Source organism: Muntiacus reevesi, chromosome 5, assembly GCF_963930625.1.
Source record: "Muntiacus reevesi chromosome 5, mMunRee1.1, whole genome shotgun sequence".
Taxonomy (NCBI): domain Eukaryota; kingdom Metazoa; phylum Chordata; class Mammalia; order Artiodactyla; family Cervidae; genus Muntiacus; species Muntiacus reevesi.
The window spans coordinates 17294384-17313837 of NC_089253.1; the positions used below are offsets into that span (position 1 = coordinate 17294384).

General features: G+C 41.0%; 1 protein-coding gene across 3 annotated transcripts in view; it reads left to right on the forward strand.

The window, feature by feature from the left end:
• The window catches only part of GAB2 (GRB2 associated binding protein 2), a 172753-nt gene that overhangs the window by 105145 nt on the left and 48154 nt on the right, over nt 1-19454 (forward strand). For all 3 annotated transcript variants that reach the window (XM_065937010.1, XM_065937011.1, XM_065937012.1), the window contains one exon: nt 12134-12434. In XM_065937010.1, coding sequence (XP_065793082.1) covers nt 12134-12434 — 301 coding nt within the window. The remainder of the gene's footprint in view (nt 1-12133; nt 12435-19454) is intronic.

The following is a 19454-nucleotide window of genomic DNA, read 5'->3' on the forward strand; positions in this document are numbered from 1 at the left end:
TAACAGTGTATATATACTTAATGCCACAGAACTATACACTTAAATGGTAAAATTTATGTTATGTTTTACCACATTGAAAATCTTTTTCAAATTTTAGCTTAAAAAAAAAACAAAACTAAGCCATAGGACTTAGCCATTGCTATGCAAGTGATAGGGAGTCATTAGATTTTTGGATAGGGGAGCGGGAATGATGTGATTGGAGTTTTTCTCTGATTGGAAAATTAAACTGGAGTCATTTATAAGCATTAAATTAGAATAACTGGTTAGGAAGCTATGAAAACAGTTCAGACTATAGATAGCAAGCACTTGAAATAAGGAGTGCAGAAAGGGAGGCATGATCTGGGCTATTATGAATGATGTTGCAATGAACATACTTTTATATGCCTGAATGAATATATGTGCACAGTTATTTGAGTTAGGCATCTGGGAGTAGATACAAGGCCCTGGGGTGTGTGTTCAGCTAGAGTAAACCCTGCCGTAGTTTTCCAAAGTGGTTATACCAACTCACATTCCTGCTAACAGGGTGTGAGAGTTTCTCCACAGTCTTCACCATACTTCTACTGTCATTCTTTTTCATTATAAACATTCTGGTGGTTTTGTTAGTGTTATTGATTTATGTTTTCCAATGAGTAAAGAAGTTGAGATCCTTTTATGTCTATTGCCACTTTAATATCTTCTTTTGTATAGTGTCTGTTCAAACTTATATAGTGTCTGCTCATTTTTCTGTTGAGTGGTCTTATTCCTGCTAATTTGTACACTTTTTTAGATGTGTTCTGAATATGAGACATATGTATTGCAAATATCTCCTCCCACTCTCTTGGCAGTACCTTTTGATGATCAGAAATTAAGTTTAATGTTGTATAATTGCTCACTTTTTCTCTTGTCTTAGTGCATTTTGAGTATTCAAGAAATCATTGCCTACCCCAAAGTCATGAACATATTTTCCTTTGTTTTCCTCTAAATGCTTTATTATTTCATCTTTCACATTTGGGTTTACAGTGATCTGAGATTAATTTTCACATATGGCATGACATAAGGGTAAAGAATCTTTTCCCATCGTTATCAGATTGACCTAGTTCCACTTATTGAAAAGACAAGTTTGGCTTTGTTTTATTTTTCTCCACAGCACTGCAGTATCATCTTTTTCTTAAATCTAGAGGTGATGTATGTATGGGTCTCTTTCTAGATTCTTCTGTTCCTTTAGCCTATTAATCTATCTTTTAGGCTCTACTTTTAGTCTTCTAAATAGTCAAGGCTTTCCTCCTAGTGGCTACCTTTGGTTACACCCAAATGGCCCTGGTAGTGAAAATTAAAATGTGCTCATGTTCATGACACATGCTCAGTCGTGTCCAACTCTTTGCAACCCCATGACCTGTGCCCGCCAGGCTCCTCTGTCCATGGAATTTTCTAGGCAAGAACACTGGAGTGGGTTGCCATTTCCTCCTCCAGGGGATCTCCCCAACACAGGGATCAATCCCCCGTCTCCTGCGACTCCTGCATTGGCAGACAGATTCTTTACCACTGAGCCACCTGGGAAGCCCAAAGTAAAATGTATTATCTATTGCAGGATAACAAATTACCCTAAAGCTTACTGGCTTAAAGGAGAAATAAATATTTATTATTTAATGTGATTTCTGTGAATCGGCAATTTAGGAGCAGTTTAGCTTGGTGGACTTGGCTCAGGATCTCTCATGAAATTGCAGTCAAAAAGTACCTATAGTTGCTGTGATCTTAACTAGGACTGACAGATATGCTTCTAAGAATAGCTCTTTTTCATAGCTGGCAGGAGGCCTTAGTTCCTCACCATGTGCATTCCTCCTTTGTACTTCTTGAGTGTCCTTACAACATGGCAGCTGATCCAAAGGAGACCAAGAAAGAATCTACAGTGTCTTTCATGCCTTACCCTTGGAAGTCACACACTTTCATTTAAGCAGCATCCTATTATTCATCCTCATTCAGTAGGAAAGAGGACTACATAAAGTTGCACTGGGAAACGAGATTCATTAGGAGCTGTTTTGGAACCTGGCTACTACACAGAAAAATAGGAGAAGTTGGCTGGTGCCTTATTTAACATGTTTCCCCAAGGCAGAGAATCATGTATGCCATTGCAGCGAAGATCTTCTAGATCTGGCAGGTAGTTCAGTAGGTTTAGAAATGCTGGTGCCTCTTAGTTTACTCCATTTTGTGTCCTCCTGCTCAGGACCCTGAATGCTCTAAAGTTTAATCATATTTTCGTGTGATTCCTGAAGAGCCCATCTCTATCCTTGAATGGGAAAGATTGAGGACAACTAGGTCTGGTTATAATCATCTGCCAAGTATGAACAACCTTTCTCTCCATGATCTCTACTTCTCTTCTATGAACATTCCAATTCTCTTGTGGATAAGTTTTTTTAAATTAAACTCTCAATTATGAGGTAATTTTAGATTCACATATAGTTGTAAAAATAATAGCCCAAGTAACCTGTACCACTTTCTACCCAGTGGTAACATTTTCCAAAACTGTGCTACAGTATGACAACAAAGATGTTGGTATTGTTGCAGTCAAGATCCAGAACATTTCCATCACCAAAAGAATCTTTCATACTGCCCTCTTTAGCCACGTGATAACTTGCTTCAGTCGTGTCCAACTCTTTGCAGCCCCGTAGACTGTAGCCCACCAGGCTCCTCTGTCCATGAGATTCTCCAGGCAAGAATACTGGAGTGGGTTGCCATTTCCTCCTCCAGGGGATCTTCCCAACCCAGGGATTGAACCCACGACTCCTGCGCCTCCTGCATTGCCGGTGGATTCTTTACCTCTGAACCACCAGGGAAGCCACAGTCAATTCTTTTTTACTTAAAAAAAAAATTATTGGAGTATAACTGCTTTACAATATTTTGTTAGTTTCTCCTATACAACAAAGTGAATCAGCTGTGTGTATACATAGATCCCCTCCCTCTGGAACCTTAGCCCCACCCATCTAAGTCATCACAGAGCCCTGAGCTGAGTTCCCTGTGCCGGACAGTAGGTTCCCACCAGCTGTTTATACCTGAGAGTAGCCTCACCCACTTCTGTCCCGTTCCAGCCCTCTCCTTAACCACTGACAATCACTATTCTGTGTGCTGTGCTTAGTCACTTAGTCCAGCTCTTTGCAGCCTCATGAACTGTAGCCCGCCAGGCCCCTGTGTCCATGGGGATTCTCCAGGCAAGAATACTAGAGTGGGTTGCCAAGCCCTCCTCCAGGGGATCTTCCCAATCCAGGGATCAAACCCAGGTCTCTCGCATTGCAGGCAGCTTCTTTACCATCTGAGCCACCAGGGAAGCCCAAGAATACTGGAGTGGGTAGCCTATCCCTTCTCCAGACGATCTTCCCAACCCGGAAATCAAACCAGGGTCTCCTGCAGTGTAGGCGGATTCTTTACCAGCTGAGCTACCAGGGAAGCCCCACTAATCCGCTATCCATTCCTAAATTCTGTCATTTCAAGAATGCTCTATGAGTGGAATGACACATTATGTAACCTTCTGGGACTGGTTCTAACAAAATACAGCATAATTCTTTGGAAATTCATTCAGGATTTTGCATGTGTCAATACTTTGTTCCTTTTTTTATTGCTGAGTAGTATTCTATGGTAGGGAAGTACCACAGTTTATTTACCACTTACCCACTGAAAGATGTCTAGATTGTTCCAGTTTTGAGTTATTGTAATAAAACTTACATGAGCATTCATGTAAAAGTTTTTATATAAATGTGAATCTTCATTTCTCTGGGATAAATGCCCAGGAATACAGTTGCTGGATCATATAGCAGTTGCATGTTTATTTTTTTTTTAAGAAACTGCCAACATCTCTCCACAGAAGACATAAGATGACCGAAAAGTACATGAAAAGATGCTCAACATCACTAATTATTAGAAAAATGCAAATCAAGGCTATTAATACAACGAGGTATCACCTCACACCAATAAGAACAGCCATCATCAAAAAAAAAAAAAAAATCTACAAATAGTAAATGCTGGAGAAGGTGTGGAGAAAAGGAAACCCTCCCACAGTGTTGGTGGGAGTGTAGGTTGGTACAACCACCACGGAGAACAGTATTATAATTCCTTAAAAAACTAAAAGTAGAACTACTGTATGATCCAGCAATCTGACTACTGGGCATATAGCCAGAGAAAACCATGTTTCAAAAAGATACACGCACCCCAGTGTTCATTTTAGCGCTGTTTATAATGGCCAGGACATGGAGACAACCTAGATGTCCATCGGTTGATGGATGAATAAAGGAGATGTGATACCTGTTAATGTAGACAATGGAATATTACTAAACCATAAAAAGTAATGCCATTTGCAGCAACATGAATGGACCTAGAGATTGTTACACTGAGTGAAGTAAGACACAGTAGGACAGATATCTTACGATACTGCTTATATGTGGAATAAAAAAGGGTGGAAATGAACTTGTTTACAGAATAGAAGCACTGATGTAGAAAGCCACTTACGGTTACCAGGGGATGGAGGGGGGATAGAGAGAATGGATTAACATATACACACCACTATATGTAAAATAGATAACTAATACGAACCTGCTCTATAGCACAGTTCAGTTCAGTTCAGTGGCTCAGTCGTGTCTGACTCTTTGCGACCCCATGAATCGCAGCACGCCAGGCCTCCCTGTCCATCACCAACTCCCAGAGTTTACTCAAACTCAAGTCCATCGAGTCAGTGATGCCATCCAGCCATCTCATCCTCTGTCGTCCCCTTCTCCTCCTGCCCCCAATCCCTCCCAGGGTCTTTTCCAATGAGTCAACTCTTGGCATGAGGTGGCCAAAGTGTTGGAGTTTCACAGTACTCTGTAGTGACCTATGTGGGAGAAGAACATTAAAAACAACAAAAAAAAGTGGAAATAGATAGCTGTGTAATTGGTTCACTTTGTTGTACACCTGAAACCAGCATAACATTGCAAAGCAACTACACTCCAACAAAAATTAAAAAGGAAACTGCCAAACTTGTTTTCCAGAGTGGCTATATCCGTTTAGATTCTACCAGCAATGTTTGAGTGACACATTTTCTCTGCCTTATCGCCAGCATTTTTGTGTTGTTACAAGTTTTTTAAATTTTAGCCATTGTTACATTTGTGATAATATCTTTTTGTGGTTTTGTGTTTCCTGAATTGCTGATGATGTTGAACTTTTCGTGTGCGTATTTGCCATCTGTATGTGTTCTTTAGTGAAATGTCTCTTCATGTTCTGCCTAAGTCCTACTTGGACTGTTTCCCTTTTTAAATTGTTGGGTATTGAGAGTTCTTTATGTATTCTCCATACTCTCCTTTGTAGTTGGCAAATATTTTCTCCCACTCTATAGCTTATTTTTTTAGCCTCTAAAGTTTTGAATTTCAGTGAAATCTTAATTTATAAATTCTCCTTTTATGAACTATGCTTTTGGTGTCTGGTCTAAGAAGTCTAAGAACTCTTTGCTTAGCACTAGATACAATGATTTCCTCCAACTTTTTTCTAAATGTTTTATAACTGTATATTTGAGTTCATGATTCATTTTGGTTTTTTCATTTGTTTTTGGTTTTTTTCATGATTCATTTCGAGTTCATGTTTGTATAAGGTGTGAGACTTACATTGAGATTCACTTTTTTCCCCGCTATGGATGCCCAGTTGCTTCAGCATCAGTTATTGAAAAGGTTGTTCCTTCATTGAATTTCTTTTTCACCTTTGTCAGAAATCAGTTGAACATATTTGTGTGGGCTTCCCTGGTGGCTCAGCTGGTAAAGAATCCGCCTGCAATTGCGAAAGACCTGGGTTCGATCCCTGGGTTGGGAAGATCCCCTGGCGAAGGAAAAGGCCACCCACTCCAGTATTCTGGCCTGGAGAATTCCATGAACCGTATAGTCCATGGGGTTGCAAATAGTCGGACACGACTGAGCGACTCTCACTTTCTCTGGGTTCTGTGTGTGTCTGCCAGTATGACATAGTCTTGATTTCTGCAGCTATACTGTAATTATTGAAATCTAGTGGGCCTGCCTTTCCCCTTTCAGCTACTATTTCAAAGTTGTTTAGCTATTGTACTTTCTCTGCCTTTCTCTGTACATTTTAGAATACTTCTACTTACATCCATAAAAACTCGTGCTGGGATTTTGATTAAAGTTGTGTTAAATCTGAACACCAATTTGGGGAGATGTACTGTGCTGTGTCTCAATCCATGAACATGGTGTGCCTCTCCTTTTAGGTTTTTTAAACTTCCTTTTATCAACATTGTATATAGTTTTCAGCATGCATGTATTGAACATGTTTTGTTAGATTCATGCCTCTTTTGTGTTTTTTTTTAATGATTATATGAATAAATGGCCTTGTACTTTCATTTTCTATGCCCATGTGTGTATTTGATAGAATACAGAAGCAAATCAATTTTTGTATGTTCATCTTGTCAGGCATACCTTGAAGATATTACAAATTAGATTCCAGGCCGCCACAATAAAGCAGACATTGCAGTCATCTGAAGTTTTTGGTTTCCCGGTGCATACATATAAAAGTTATTGTTTAAAAAATGCTGTCACCTGAGCTTCGTCAGATCACTGATCACAGATAATGATTAAAAAGTTTGCAATATGCAAGAGTTACCAAAATGTGAGACAGACACATAAAGTGAGCAGATGGTGTTTGAAAAGTGGCACCAGCGGGTTTGTTGGACACAGGGCTGCCACAGACCTTCAATTCATGTAATATGCAGCACCCCCAGACTGTAATAAAGCCATGCTCAATACAGTGAGGTTCGCCTGTATTTTGTGACTGACCCTGCCAGACTTGCTTACTTGTCCTAGGAGTTTTTTTCCTGAATTCCTTGGAATTTTTTATGTGGACAATCATGCCATGCAAATAGGGACAATTTTTTTCTTCCTTTATAATCTATATGCCTTTTTAAAAATTGAAATATAGTTAATGTATAATATTATATAATTTACAAGTGTACAGCATTATGATTCATGCTTTTTAAAGGTTATGTTCCACTTACAGCTCTAAAATATTGGCTATACTCCATTGCGTTGTGCAACATATCCTTGTAGCTTATTTATTTTATATGTAATAGTTTGTACCTCTTGATCCCCTACCGCCATCTTACCCTACCCTCTTCCCTCTTCCCACTGGTAACCACGAGTTTGTTCTCTGTATCTGTGAGTCCGTCTCCTTTTTGTCATATTCACTAGTTTGTTTTATCTTTTGGATTCCACATGCAAGTGATACCATGTGGCGCTTTGTCTCTCCCTGTCTGCTTTATTTCATTTAGCGTAATACCCTCCAAATGCAGCCATCCGTATGCCTTTGTCCTCCTTTGAGAAGTTAGTAAAGTCTCCTCTGTTTATGGAATTTTTCAGGCTAGAATACTAGAGGGGGTTGCCTTTTCCTACTCCATGGAATCACTCTGACCCAGGGATCAATCCCACGTTCTTGTGTCTCCTGCATTGGCAGGCAGATTCTTTACCAGTGCGCCACCTGGGAAGGCCCTGAAGCATATTAAGCACTAAATAAATATTTGTTGCGTGGATGGATAGATAGATGGATGGCAGGAAGGAAACATAAACATAAATGAGGCCAAGGAGATAAGAGCAGTTCATGTTAATAATGTTTAGCAAACACCTACCATGGAGATTCAGAGAGGAGTAGGAGGAGATTTTATTCATTGTCTACTTGGGAAGAAATAACAAATACTAAAATATCTGTAATATGTTGTTAAAAAAAAAAATGACATGCCATGAGAAGTTCATAAAAAGTGTTATGAAGGTTCAGGGGAAGTAGAGGTCCATTTCAGCTGAGGCACTGGAGAAGTTGTCTTTGGAGCTAGACTCTATGGAGTTGCTTATATTTGCTTCTGAATTATGTGGTTTCCAAAAAAAAAAAAGTACATGAAAGTTGAGGCAGCGGGTGTTGTGGCAGAAGAGGGATGTGAATCTGAGACCAGACTGGATGGCTTTGCCTGCTCTGTCATAAATTCATCAGCATTTTGTACGTAGCCGTTTATCAGCCCCCACCATTTCTTGCAAGCAGAACCTGACGGACTCCGATGTTATCTGTTCCAAACACCTTCTTCTTGTTTATGACAGTGTGTGTATGTGTGTTGACGCTTGCACCTGCACCCCAGTGATTTGGAGACAGTTCTTTCTACAGAGCCAGGCCCTAAAAGAGGATACATCAACTGAAACACACCCTTTAATACCTTTAAAAACTTCTCCATGCTATCCACACACTTGCATTATGTACATGTACCTGCAGCTTGCATATACACAAGTGCATAGAGAGTTTTGTACACAGTGGCCTGAGCAAGATGTTAGGCAACTATAGTTGAAGGTACTTACATTTATTTTCCTCAGCTCTATCCTATACCTTAATCTTCACTTCCACCTAAGGCTTATTAGGCAACAGCTATATCCCCCTAACCTTCTGGATTCTGTCAGGAGTTCATGTAAGAAGATGATTCAATCTACAGCCATACCACCCTGAACGTGCCTGATCTTGTCTGATCATGAAAGCTAAGCAGGATTGGGCCTGCTTAATACTTGGATGGGAGAAAATGATTCAGTAATTAATCCAGTACCTACTTACTGATAACCACTGATGTGCCAGGCTCAACTGTAAACGCAGAGAATGTAGCATGGGATAAAAGGAACCAATACCTGCCCTCATGGAGTTTACATTCTAGGAGGTGGGTGGAATCAGCAGCCATACGGTGTTTTAGGTGATGTGGGTGCTGGTGAGATCAACATAGCAGAGTAAGGGGGAGAGAGTGTGATGATCGGGCAGCCAGGAAAACAGTCTGTCCAGTAATGTGACATTTAAATAGTGACTTGATGGAATGCATAAGCAGTGGGAATATCTGGGGAAGGAGTATTCCAGGCAGAGGGAACAGCCAGAGCGGAGACTCTGAGGCAGGAGTGTGCGGCCAGCGTGGCTCAAGCAGAGTGGGTGCGGCAGAGAGGGGCAGGGCTGAGAGGGTGAGAGTGTGGGTGAGGGGGTGTCGCCCGGGGCTCACTGGCCACTGTGAGGACTTCGGCTTTTCCTCTGAGTTAAGTGGAAAGCCAGAGGACAGTTGGTGCAGAGAAGCGCTGTGCCCTGATTGACAACAGCTTTCATGTCGGGAACAAATTGCCGGATGAAAACACAGAACCAGGAAGGCGGCTGAATGGTGGACTCGACCAAGTGCATGACCGTGGAGGTGTGGAGAAGTGACCGGGTTATAAATGTATGTTTACAGCTGTTTGGACCAACCGGATTTGATGTTGGGTTTAGGAGTCGATGACTGACAGCAAGATTTTTGGCCTGAGCAGCTGGAAGGTTGGAGCTGCTCGTAACTGAGATGGGAAGCATTGAAGGAAGAAGAGACTTGGAGGATAGGAAGAGCTCCATTTAAAGGAAGTTTGTGATGCCAGGGCTTCCCTGGTATCTGCCTTGCAAAGCAGGGGGCGTGGGTTCAAGCCCTGGTTGGGAGGCTAAGATCCCACATGCCGTGGAGCAGCCAAGCCTGAGTGGTGCTACCACAGAGCCCTCGTGCACAGCTAGAGAGTCCATGTCTCGAAGAGAGATGTCATGCAACACAACAAACTTCCTCATGCCCCAGCTAAGACCCAATGCAGCCAGATAAATAAAATGTATTTTTAAAGAAAAACTTGATATACTATCAAGGGTGAAACAGACCACCAGCCCAGGTTGGATGCATGAGACAAGTGCTCAGGGCTGGTGCACCGGGAAGACCCAGAGGGATGGGATGGGGAGGGAAGTGGGAGGGGGGATTGGGATGGGAACACATGTAAATCCATGACTGATTCGTGTCAATGTATGACAAAAGCCACTACAATATTGTAAAGTAATTAGCCTCCAACTAATTAAAAAAAAAAAAAAGAAAGAAAGACTTAAGATACCTATTAGTGAGAAGCAGGTATGAGACTCTAGAGTTCTATAGATGGGTATGGGCTGGAGCTATAAATTTGCCAATTATAGCAGTTAGATGACTTTTAAACCTGTGAAATGAAATAGAATAACCTAAGAAGTGGAAATAGAAAGAGAAGAGTCTAAGAACTGAGGATGGGGGCATTCCAGCCTTTAGAAGTCAGGGGGACGAGGAGGAACCAGAACTGGAAACTGAAAAAGAGAAGCTGGGAGATAGGAAAATTGAGAGTGAGCACTGAAGCCAAATGAGGAAAATGCTTCAAAGAGAATGGAATAGTAAACTATTATCAGATGTTGCTGAGAGATCAAGTCAAATCCAAAAGTTGCTTTAGAGTATTGAACTCTTTAAGACCTCTGTTGAGGGAGGTGGGGGTCGGGGGCAGCCTGCTTGTATTGCTTCCAAGAAAAGAATGGGAGGAGAGGAAGCAACGATTAACACTATAGAAATCTCTGAGGTTTTTCGGTAAAGAGGAGCAGAAAACTGGGCTATATAGTTGGAAGGGAATGTGGGATCAAGTCAAACTTTGTATTTTTTTTTTTTTTTCTGAGATGGAACAAGTTGGTGTCCTGGTGGGAATGATCCTAGGAGGGAGGGAAGATGCAGTGATTGCCCAGATACAGTGATGTCCCCATGTAGTGAGAGGGGGTGATGCTCTCGTGGAAGAAAGTGGGCCTTAGACTGGGTGAACCGTCCATGCTGCATAGTAATACACTACTTTGCTATAATGCAGGCAGACTGGTAAATACAGTAATGGAACATGTGTCGATTCTCTTCTGCTTGCTTGTGTATTCTCATACCAGAGTGGAGGTGCTACAGGTTTAAAGAGGGTGAGGTTCAGATGATTGCCAAAGAGCAAGAGAAAATCATGGACCAGATAAATGTAGTCAGACTGTCGCAGCGTGAGGGCTCACTTGAGCTTAAGGTGAGAGCAGCCAACGTGGTTGTGTGATTTTCTCCAGCTCCGTACAGCTGAGTGGGAACAGGCAGAGTAGGCTAAGCATTAGACTTAGTCAAGGGTTATGGTTTCTCAGAGAAAGAGAGGAAGAGAAGCAAGAGAATGATTATAATGATGGATCACAGGAACAAGGCAGGTAGAAGGAAGCGAGGATGGAGATAGAAGGTGAGGGTGCAAAGTGCCAGGATTAATGGAGTGGAGTCCCAGTGAGGTCTAAAGAACCGTGATGACAGTCAGATCCGTGGCATTAGTGGCGCTTTAGGGTTGCATCATGGTGCTTTGTGTGCAGTATAAACCCTGTAAGGTAGGTAGAACAGTTGGTGATGATATTCTATTCTATAGATAAAGCAGTGATTCTCATTCTATAGATAAAGCAAGCTCCAAAGAGGTAAATAACTTTATCTAAAAATCACACAGCTTGTCCGTGGTGAAGCATAGACTCCACCCGAGGCTGTTTTATTTGTGATATCTTTTTACCACTTTGTGTGATGTCTGTTCACAGATTCCTCAGTCTCACTGAAGAGATGGAATGTAGAAGACAACATAAGGAGATGCGTAACTGAGTGTTAAATTCCATAATATGGCATGATGTAAGGAGTTTATTCATTCAGTAATATATATTGAGTGCTTATTATGTACAGGGCTGTATTATAAATACTAGGGATATACTATTATCCAGTATATATAGTGAATGAGATGGGGGAAATCCTGAAGTTATATGCTTCAGGGAAGTTTTAGAAGGGTTTCTATGTGATTCTTCCAAGGCATCATGATTGGGTAAAAGCACCAGGTACTGAAAGCTTGGAAACATTTTTCTCTGCTGCTTGCTGTATGTGACATTGTTGCTTCCACTCACTCTGTCTTAGTGGGGGACCCCATCCATAAACTGAGATGTTATGGTTTTGCAAGTTCCACCCTGACTAAAAGTCCTGTGAGTTTGAGGCTGTATTCTAGCTTGATGGGATAATTGTATAAAGTGTTTTAGTCCTCATCTGACCTCTTGATCTGAAAAAGTGGAAATGCCGTATCTCATTTCATAGTGATAAGATCCTGTTTCAGTAGTGAAATGCTGTGTTAACGTGTCTTCTAAAGTCATCCGCTGTTTTTGAAACCCTGGGGAAACACAAAAAGGAGATAGAGGCCACGCTTGGCCAGCAGGTGCAACAGTCCCCACCCTCAGCCTGGTGATATCTGAGGACCTGTGAGAAGCTTTGAAGTAACTCATGACTTTCCCTCTCCTCTCACTCCTTCCCGTGCAGGCCTGGAAGAAACGCTGGTTTATCCTGCGGAGCGGCCGGATGAGTGGTGACCCCGACGTCCTGGAGTACTACAAGAATGATCACTCCAAGAAGCCCCTGCGCATCATCAACCTGAACTTCTGCGAGCAGGTGGATGCAGGCCTGACCTTCAACAAGAAGGAGCTGCAGGACAGTTTTGTGTTCGACATCAAGACCAGCGAGCGCACCTTCTACCTGGTGGCCGAGACAGAGGAGGACATGAATAAGTGGGTCCAGAGCATCTGCCAGATCTGCGGCTTCAACCAGGCAGAAGAGAGCACAGGTACGAGACCCTTCTCGGGAGAGACCAGGGGCCTCCTGGCAGGGGCTGGGCCCCTGCGGCCAAGGTGGCGGCTTTCAGACTCCTTGAACGAGCAGAGCGGGCTTCAGCGAAATGCTGTCCTCTGAGCTGGAGGAGAAGTAGGCGGAGGGTGAGAGTGTGAAGGGGTTGGCCGCAGAGTAGAGGGCCTCCTAGCCCCGAGTCTGCTCACATGGAAAGAAGGCATGTCAGGGTTGTGAGGAAGCTCAAGGTACTGGATGGTATTTCTTCAGTCACCTCCACGCCACGCCGTTTCTCAGGTCTGCCCTCTCTCCCCTCAGCTGTCTAGCTCTCTGTGCCTGGTTAACTTGTCAACCACACGTGGGGCAGCTTGCCCCTTGCTCTCTTCTCTGATCCATCCTCTGTCCGTTCCTGTCTTCTGCTTCAGAACAATCTACACAGTTATACTCGCTGCTTTTCTGGCAAGGGGAGATGTGGGATTCTTTGTGATTACTGTTGATTGCAATCCACTGTTCTTTTTGTTTCCCTGGGAACGGACACACGAGAAGGGGGGAGTTCTAACTTGTGTTCGGATTTTGTTAGCCTTCACAGAAAGAGTAGCTCAACATTTTTAAGTGAGGCTTCAGTTGCAGAATTGCTCTTTGACATTTGTTTGGTCTCATCCCCAACTCTAGGATGATTGAGGAGTAGGGTTTGTGTGTGTGTGTGTGTGGCAGATGGAAAGCCTAAGTTAGTAGTTTCCTAAACCTGGTTACATGTCAGAATTAAAGAGGAACATTTTTTAATGTTGATGCTGAGGGTCCATATCAAATCAGTTAGCTAAGAATGTCAGGGGTGGGACCGAGGCATCAGTCTTTTGAAGGCTTCACACCGAGTGGCAAGGGTCTGGGATTCAGCATCCATATTCTGTAAATAATTGAAGACCACATACAATCTCTGATTCCTATACCTGTTTTCTAAACTTTTTAGAACGCTTTAAAAACATGAAAACTGTTTCTAGCTCATCAACATCAGCCTCATCTGGGAACCTATTGGAAATGAAGATTCTTAAGCCCCACCCAGACTTAGTGAATCAGAAACTCTGGAGGTGTTTTAACCAGCCCACCAGGTGATCTGATGCATGGTTAAATCTGAGAACCACTGATTTGGACTCTTGATATCAGAGTGGGGTTTATGGATGAACAGCATCAACTTCTCCTGGGAACTTGTTAGGAAGATAGAAGACTTCTGCTCAGACTTACAGGATCAGAATCTGCATATTTTTTAAAGTTTCTTATTCTGAAATAATGTTGGACTTAACAGAAGAGGTACAGAACTGTACAGCAAGTTCCCATGTATCTTTCATCCAACTTTCCCTAACGTTAACACCTTTCTTAACCAGAGTATAGTTGTCAAAATGTTGATTGGTACAATACAGTTAGTTGCAGTGTGTTGGGATTTCACTTGTTTTTCACCAGTGTCTTTATTCTGTTCAGGATTCGGTCCAGGATAGCATATTAAATTTGGTGGTTCTGTCTCTTGGGCCTCCAATCTGGGATGCCAGTTTCTCAGACTCTCTTGTTTTCTTTGACTTTGACACTTTTAAGGCATACTGGCTAGATATTTTGTAGAATCTCCCTCAGTTTGAATTTGTATGATGTTTTTTCATGATTAAATTGAGGTTTGGGGGAGACTACCACAGAGGTAATGTGCCTTTCTCTGCATGTTGTATTAGGGGACACATGGTGTCAGTCATGTTACCTTGATCACTTGGTTAAGATGGTATCTGACACCTTCTTCCACTGTAAAGCTGCTATCTATGCTTTCATAATTAATAAATATTTTGGAGGAAGTACTTTAATGATGAGCAAATACCCCATTTCTGCTTAAACTTTTGCCCACTAATTTTAGCATTCATCTGTGGATCACATTTGCAACTATTATTACTGTGGTATCCTAATGGAATGTTCTATCTCCCTCAGAATTGTATTAAGATACCTAGGTGATCTGTAGGCACATTAAAATTTGAGAAGCTCTGGTCTGGGTTATTTGTTCACAAACCTGGTGGGTCATCAGAATCACCATAAAAGCTTTCATCTTTTAATTCATGGGTACTGATTCAGTAGGGCTGACTTACAGCTGCAAAATAGTTTTGAGAAACTCCTGCTACAGAATGGGAGGAATTATTTCCAAATTATATCTGATAAGGGTCTAGTATCTAGAATATGAAAAGAACTATTACATCTCAGTAACAAGAAAAATAACCTCATTTAAAAATGGGTAAAGGATCTGAATAGACATTATTCCAGAGAAGATATACAAATAACCAGTAAGCCCATGAGAAAATGCAAAGATGTTGGACATCCTTACTCATTAGGGAGATGTGAAACAAAACCACAATGAGATAACACTTCACACCCACTAGGATGACTGTGACCAAAATATGGACAGTGACCAGTGTTGGCAAGGATGTGAAGAAACATACTTTGCTCATGTATCCCACCTCATATGTTGCTGGTGGAATGCAAAATGGTACAAAGGAACCTGTTTACAAAACAGAGATTGATTCACAGATACAGAAAACAAATTTACAGTTACCATGGAGGAAAGGAGGGTGATAAATTGGGAGATTAAGATTGACACCTACCCACTATTGTATAAAAAGATAATAAGAACATACTGTATCGCACAGGGAACTCAGTTTAGGACTCTGCAGTGACCTGTATGGGTTTGGAGTCTGGAGAGTGGATTTGTGTATTCACTGTACAGCAGAAATTAACACAACATTGTAAACTGAGTATACTCCAATTAAAAAAAGTATGTGTGTGTGTGCATATGTATATGTATAATGTGATATATATACACACAGATATATGGTCACATTTTTTTTTTCTCATTATAAAAGCAGAAATTTATTCATGTAAAAAGAAAAACTCTCGGAGGATTTTTTTTTTTTTTTCCAGTGGGTTTTGTCATACATTGATATGAATCAGCCATAGAGTTACACGAATTCCCCATCCCGGTCTCCCATCCCACCTCTCTCTCCACCCAATTCCTCTGGATCTTCCCAGCCCAACAGGCCCAAGCGCTTGACTCATGCCTCCCACCTGGGCTGGTGGTCTGTTTCACCACAGATAATATACATGCTGTTCTTTCGAAACATCCCACCCTCCCCTTCTCCCACAGAGTTCAAAAGTCTGTTCTGTACTTCTGCGTCTCTTCTTCTGCCCTGCATATAGGGCCATCGTTACCATCTTTCTAAGTTCCGTATATATGTGTTAGTATACTGTAATGTTATCTTTCTGGCTCACCTCACTCTGTATAATGGGCTCCAGTTTCATCCATCTCATTAGAACTGATTCAAATGAATTCTTTTTAACAGCTGAGTAATATTCCATGGTGTATATGTACCACAGCTTCCTTATCCATTCATCTGCTGATGGGCATCTAGGTTGCTTCCATGTCCTGGCTATTATAAACAGTGCTGCGATGAACATTGGGGTGCACGTGTCTCCTTCAGATCTGGATTCCTCAGTGTGTATGCCCAGAAGTGGTATTGCTGGGTCATATGGTAGTTCTATTTCCAGTTTTTTAAGAAATCTCCACACTCATCATCCATTCATTCCTCAGTGGACCTTTAGGTTCTTTTCATGTCACTCCTACTGTAAATAATGCTGAAATTAACATGAGGGAGCAGATAACTCTTCCAGACAGTAACTTCAGTTCCTTCAGTGATACATCCAAATGTGGAATTACTGGGTTGTATGGTTCTACTTTTAATTTTTTGAGTAAAACCTCCATACTGCTTTGCATAGTGGCTGTACCAATTTATATTCCCACCTCCAGTCCACAAGGGTTGCCTTTTCCCCATATCTCTAGTCACACTTACCACAATCTTTTTGATACTAGCCATTTAACAGGTGTGAGGTGGTATCTCATTGTGGTTTTGACTTTATTTGCATTTCTGTACCTGTTGACTATTCAGATATCTTCTTTGAAAAAAGGTCTATTCAGGTCCTCTGCCCATTTTTTAATCAGATTATTTGAGATTTTGCTATCAAGTAATATGAGTTCCTTGTGTATTTGGGGTATTAACACCTTATCAGATAGGAGGTTTGCAAGTATTTCTCTCCCATTCCTAAAGCTGTTTTTTCATTTTATTGGTTGTTTCTTTCTCTGTGCAGAAGCTTTGTAGTTTAATGTAGTCCCTCTTATTTATTTTTGCCTTTTCTACTTGTGCTTTTGGTGTCACATCCAAAAAAAAAAAAAAAAATCATTGCCAAAACCAATGTCAAAGAACTTTTCCTCTGTGTTTTCTATTAGGATGTTTATAGTTTCAGGTCTTACATTTAAGTCTAATGCATTTCAAGTTAATTTTTGTGCATAGTGTGAGATTGGATTTTAATTTTTTTTTTTTTTTGCATGTAAATATCTGGTTTTCCCAATACCATTTACTGAAGAGACTTTTCTCCTTTGAGTATTCTTGGCTCCTTTATGAAATGTTGACCATATACTGGGGCTTTCTGTTCTGTTCCACTTGTCTGCGTGTCTGTTTTTTTATTAATATGCCAGTGCCATGCTGTTTTGATTACTATAGCTTTATAATATACTTTGACATCCAGAAGTGTGACCCCTCCAATTTTGTTCTTTCTCCACCTTGCTTTGGCTATATCTGGGATGATTTGTGGTTCCATATGAATTTTAGGATTGTTTTTTCTGTTTTTGTAAAAAATGCTATTGGAATCTTGATGAGGATTGCACTGAATCTGTAAATGGTTTGGGGCAGTATAGACATTTTAACAATGCAGATTCTTAAAATCCATGAGCACAAGTTATCTTTACATTTATTTGTGTTGAAGTTCTTAATTTTTGAGCGAGGGGCCTTGAAGTTTCACTTTGCACTGGGCTTTGCAAATTATGTAGCTGATTGTGCCTGGACTAGATGTCCTTCTCTAGGAATTCTGTGATCTTCCTTGAGTAAGGATTATGACGCCCCATTTGATTCTTAAATTCTTTGGTATAATTTTTGCTTACTGGGTGAAATTTTTGGTTCTACCTGACCAAATCTTTGTTATTATAGCTTTTATGGATTTTGTTTTTCATTTTATTTTTGACGGAGGAATAAAATGCTTATGCAAAAAAAAAAAAAGAAGAAGAAGAAAATGAGGAAGAGGTTTTTAAAAAGCAGGAGAAAAAAGCCAGAGACCCTCTAGTCTCAAAGCTTTCATAAATGTGAGAAGTAAGTCCAAGAAATACATCAGATTTTAGGAAATATGTATAATGGGGTTGGGGAGGAACCAAAAGCAAGTTACTTTAAACTGAACTATTCTCTTGTGGGATTAGAAGTGTCCCTACCAAAAAAAAAAAAAATTATCCTTAAAATGTAGCAAAATTTATTGCTGGTGCAAATATCTTATTTTTAAATCACATATTTAAAAAACAGTTATTGTCTGAATCCCTACTTTTACTATATAGAATTTAAGTATGATTAAAATTCAAATGTGTATAACCGCATCATCTGGGCATACTTTCTTTTGGTAGGAATATCCATTTGTTCATTCATACATTGTTCATTCACGCAGCAGATCTTTATGGAAGACTTATTCTGTGACAGTCCCTGTCATAACCACTGAGGCTACAGACTATAAAGATGAACAGCAGAGTTCCTGCACTCAGACATCATAGTATAGTGGAGGGAACAGACATAACCAGACAGTCCCAGGGAAGTTCTATAACAGAAGCATCTCCACGGATGGAGGCACCAGCCCACACACCACCAGCTCAACGAGGGAAGGAAAAGAGGGAAAATATTAAGGAGGTGACAAGTAACCAAGTCAGTGTTTTTCAACGGCCTTGTCTGTTAGACAATATATTCCCTTTAACTTTTAACTTCTTTTATAAGGTATTATTTAATAGATTTCTAGTGGATTAATTATCAGAGCAAGAACATTAGTTGTCTATGATCGAGGTTTAGGATTCTTTGTGAGATCTTTCTGATGAAAACAAGTGGGTTTTCTTCCTCTGGTAGAATCTGGTATGTAACAAGATTCAGCCACATAATAGGTTTTGTTTTAACTTAGAAGCAGTTTCTACAAGTATATCTTATCTGTAAAACCTTCAGGTAAGGAGTGGAAGATTAATCATCTAAGTCAGTGTTTCTTTTAGAATCAGGATATGAGGAAAAGCAGGAAGGAAGTTAACATTTGACTACCTACTTTTGCTAAAGTGCTTTATTTCATTTAATCAACTGTGTTTCCATTTCTTTCAAATAAAAAAAGAGTGCTATTTTTTAATCCATGCCTAACACTCCAGGACTAAAGCTCTTGTCTCATACCTATGCATTGGCTGGGTTCAGACAGACTCTCCAGCCCTCGTCTGCCTAAGTTTCTTCCTAAACACAGCGCCACTCTCCTGTTGCTGGGATTTGTCCACCTGCCTCGTGTGAGACACATCCTGTACTTCATAGGTAACCCTCAGTGACCACAAAAGGAAATAATAGGAGCTGTGTATTGAGTATCTACCCTTTTAGAGTATGTAAAATACATTCTTACTAAAAATTCACAGTAATCCTTTGAGGTAGCAATGATCTCGACTCATGGTCACAGCTAGAAAATGATGGAGCGGGGATTCTAGTCTAACCCAAGTCTGACTGCATTCTCACACGCCATCTCTTTGCCCCGGACCTCCTGGAATGTGAACATCAGCCAGAGCCAAGCCCTGTTGTTTTCGCCCCTGTGGATACCACGTAGTAGATTGAAAGCACTCTTTGACCCCTTCCACCAGGGTCCTGCAGCTGGTTCAGGTTTCCCTCCTCAATGGTCCATATTGCTGAAATCCTTGGGCTGGAATATTCCAAGAGTTTAGTAACTTGTAGAGCTTTAATCCAGCCGTCAATCTCTATTGGTGAGTCTGTGGTGGGTGGGTGAAGGGGGTGCCTGAGCTCACATCCCAACTCTGGGACGATGTGAAGAAGTCACTTGATTGAGGGCTTAGTTTCATTTCTTCAAATAGAGAAAATCTTCTTTTCACCCACCGGTTCTGTTT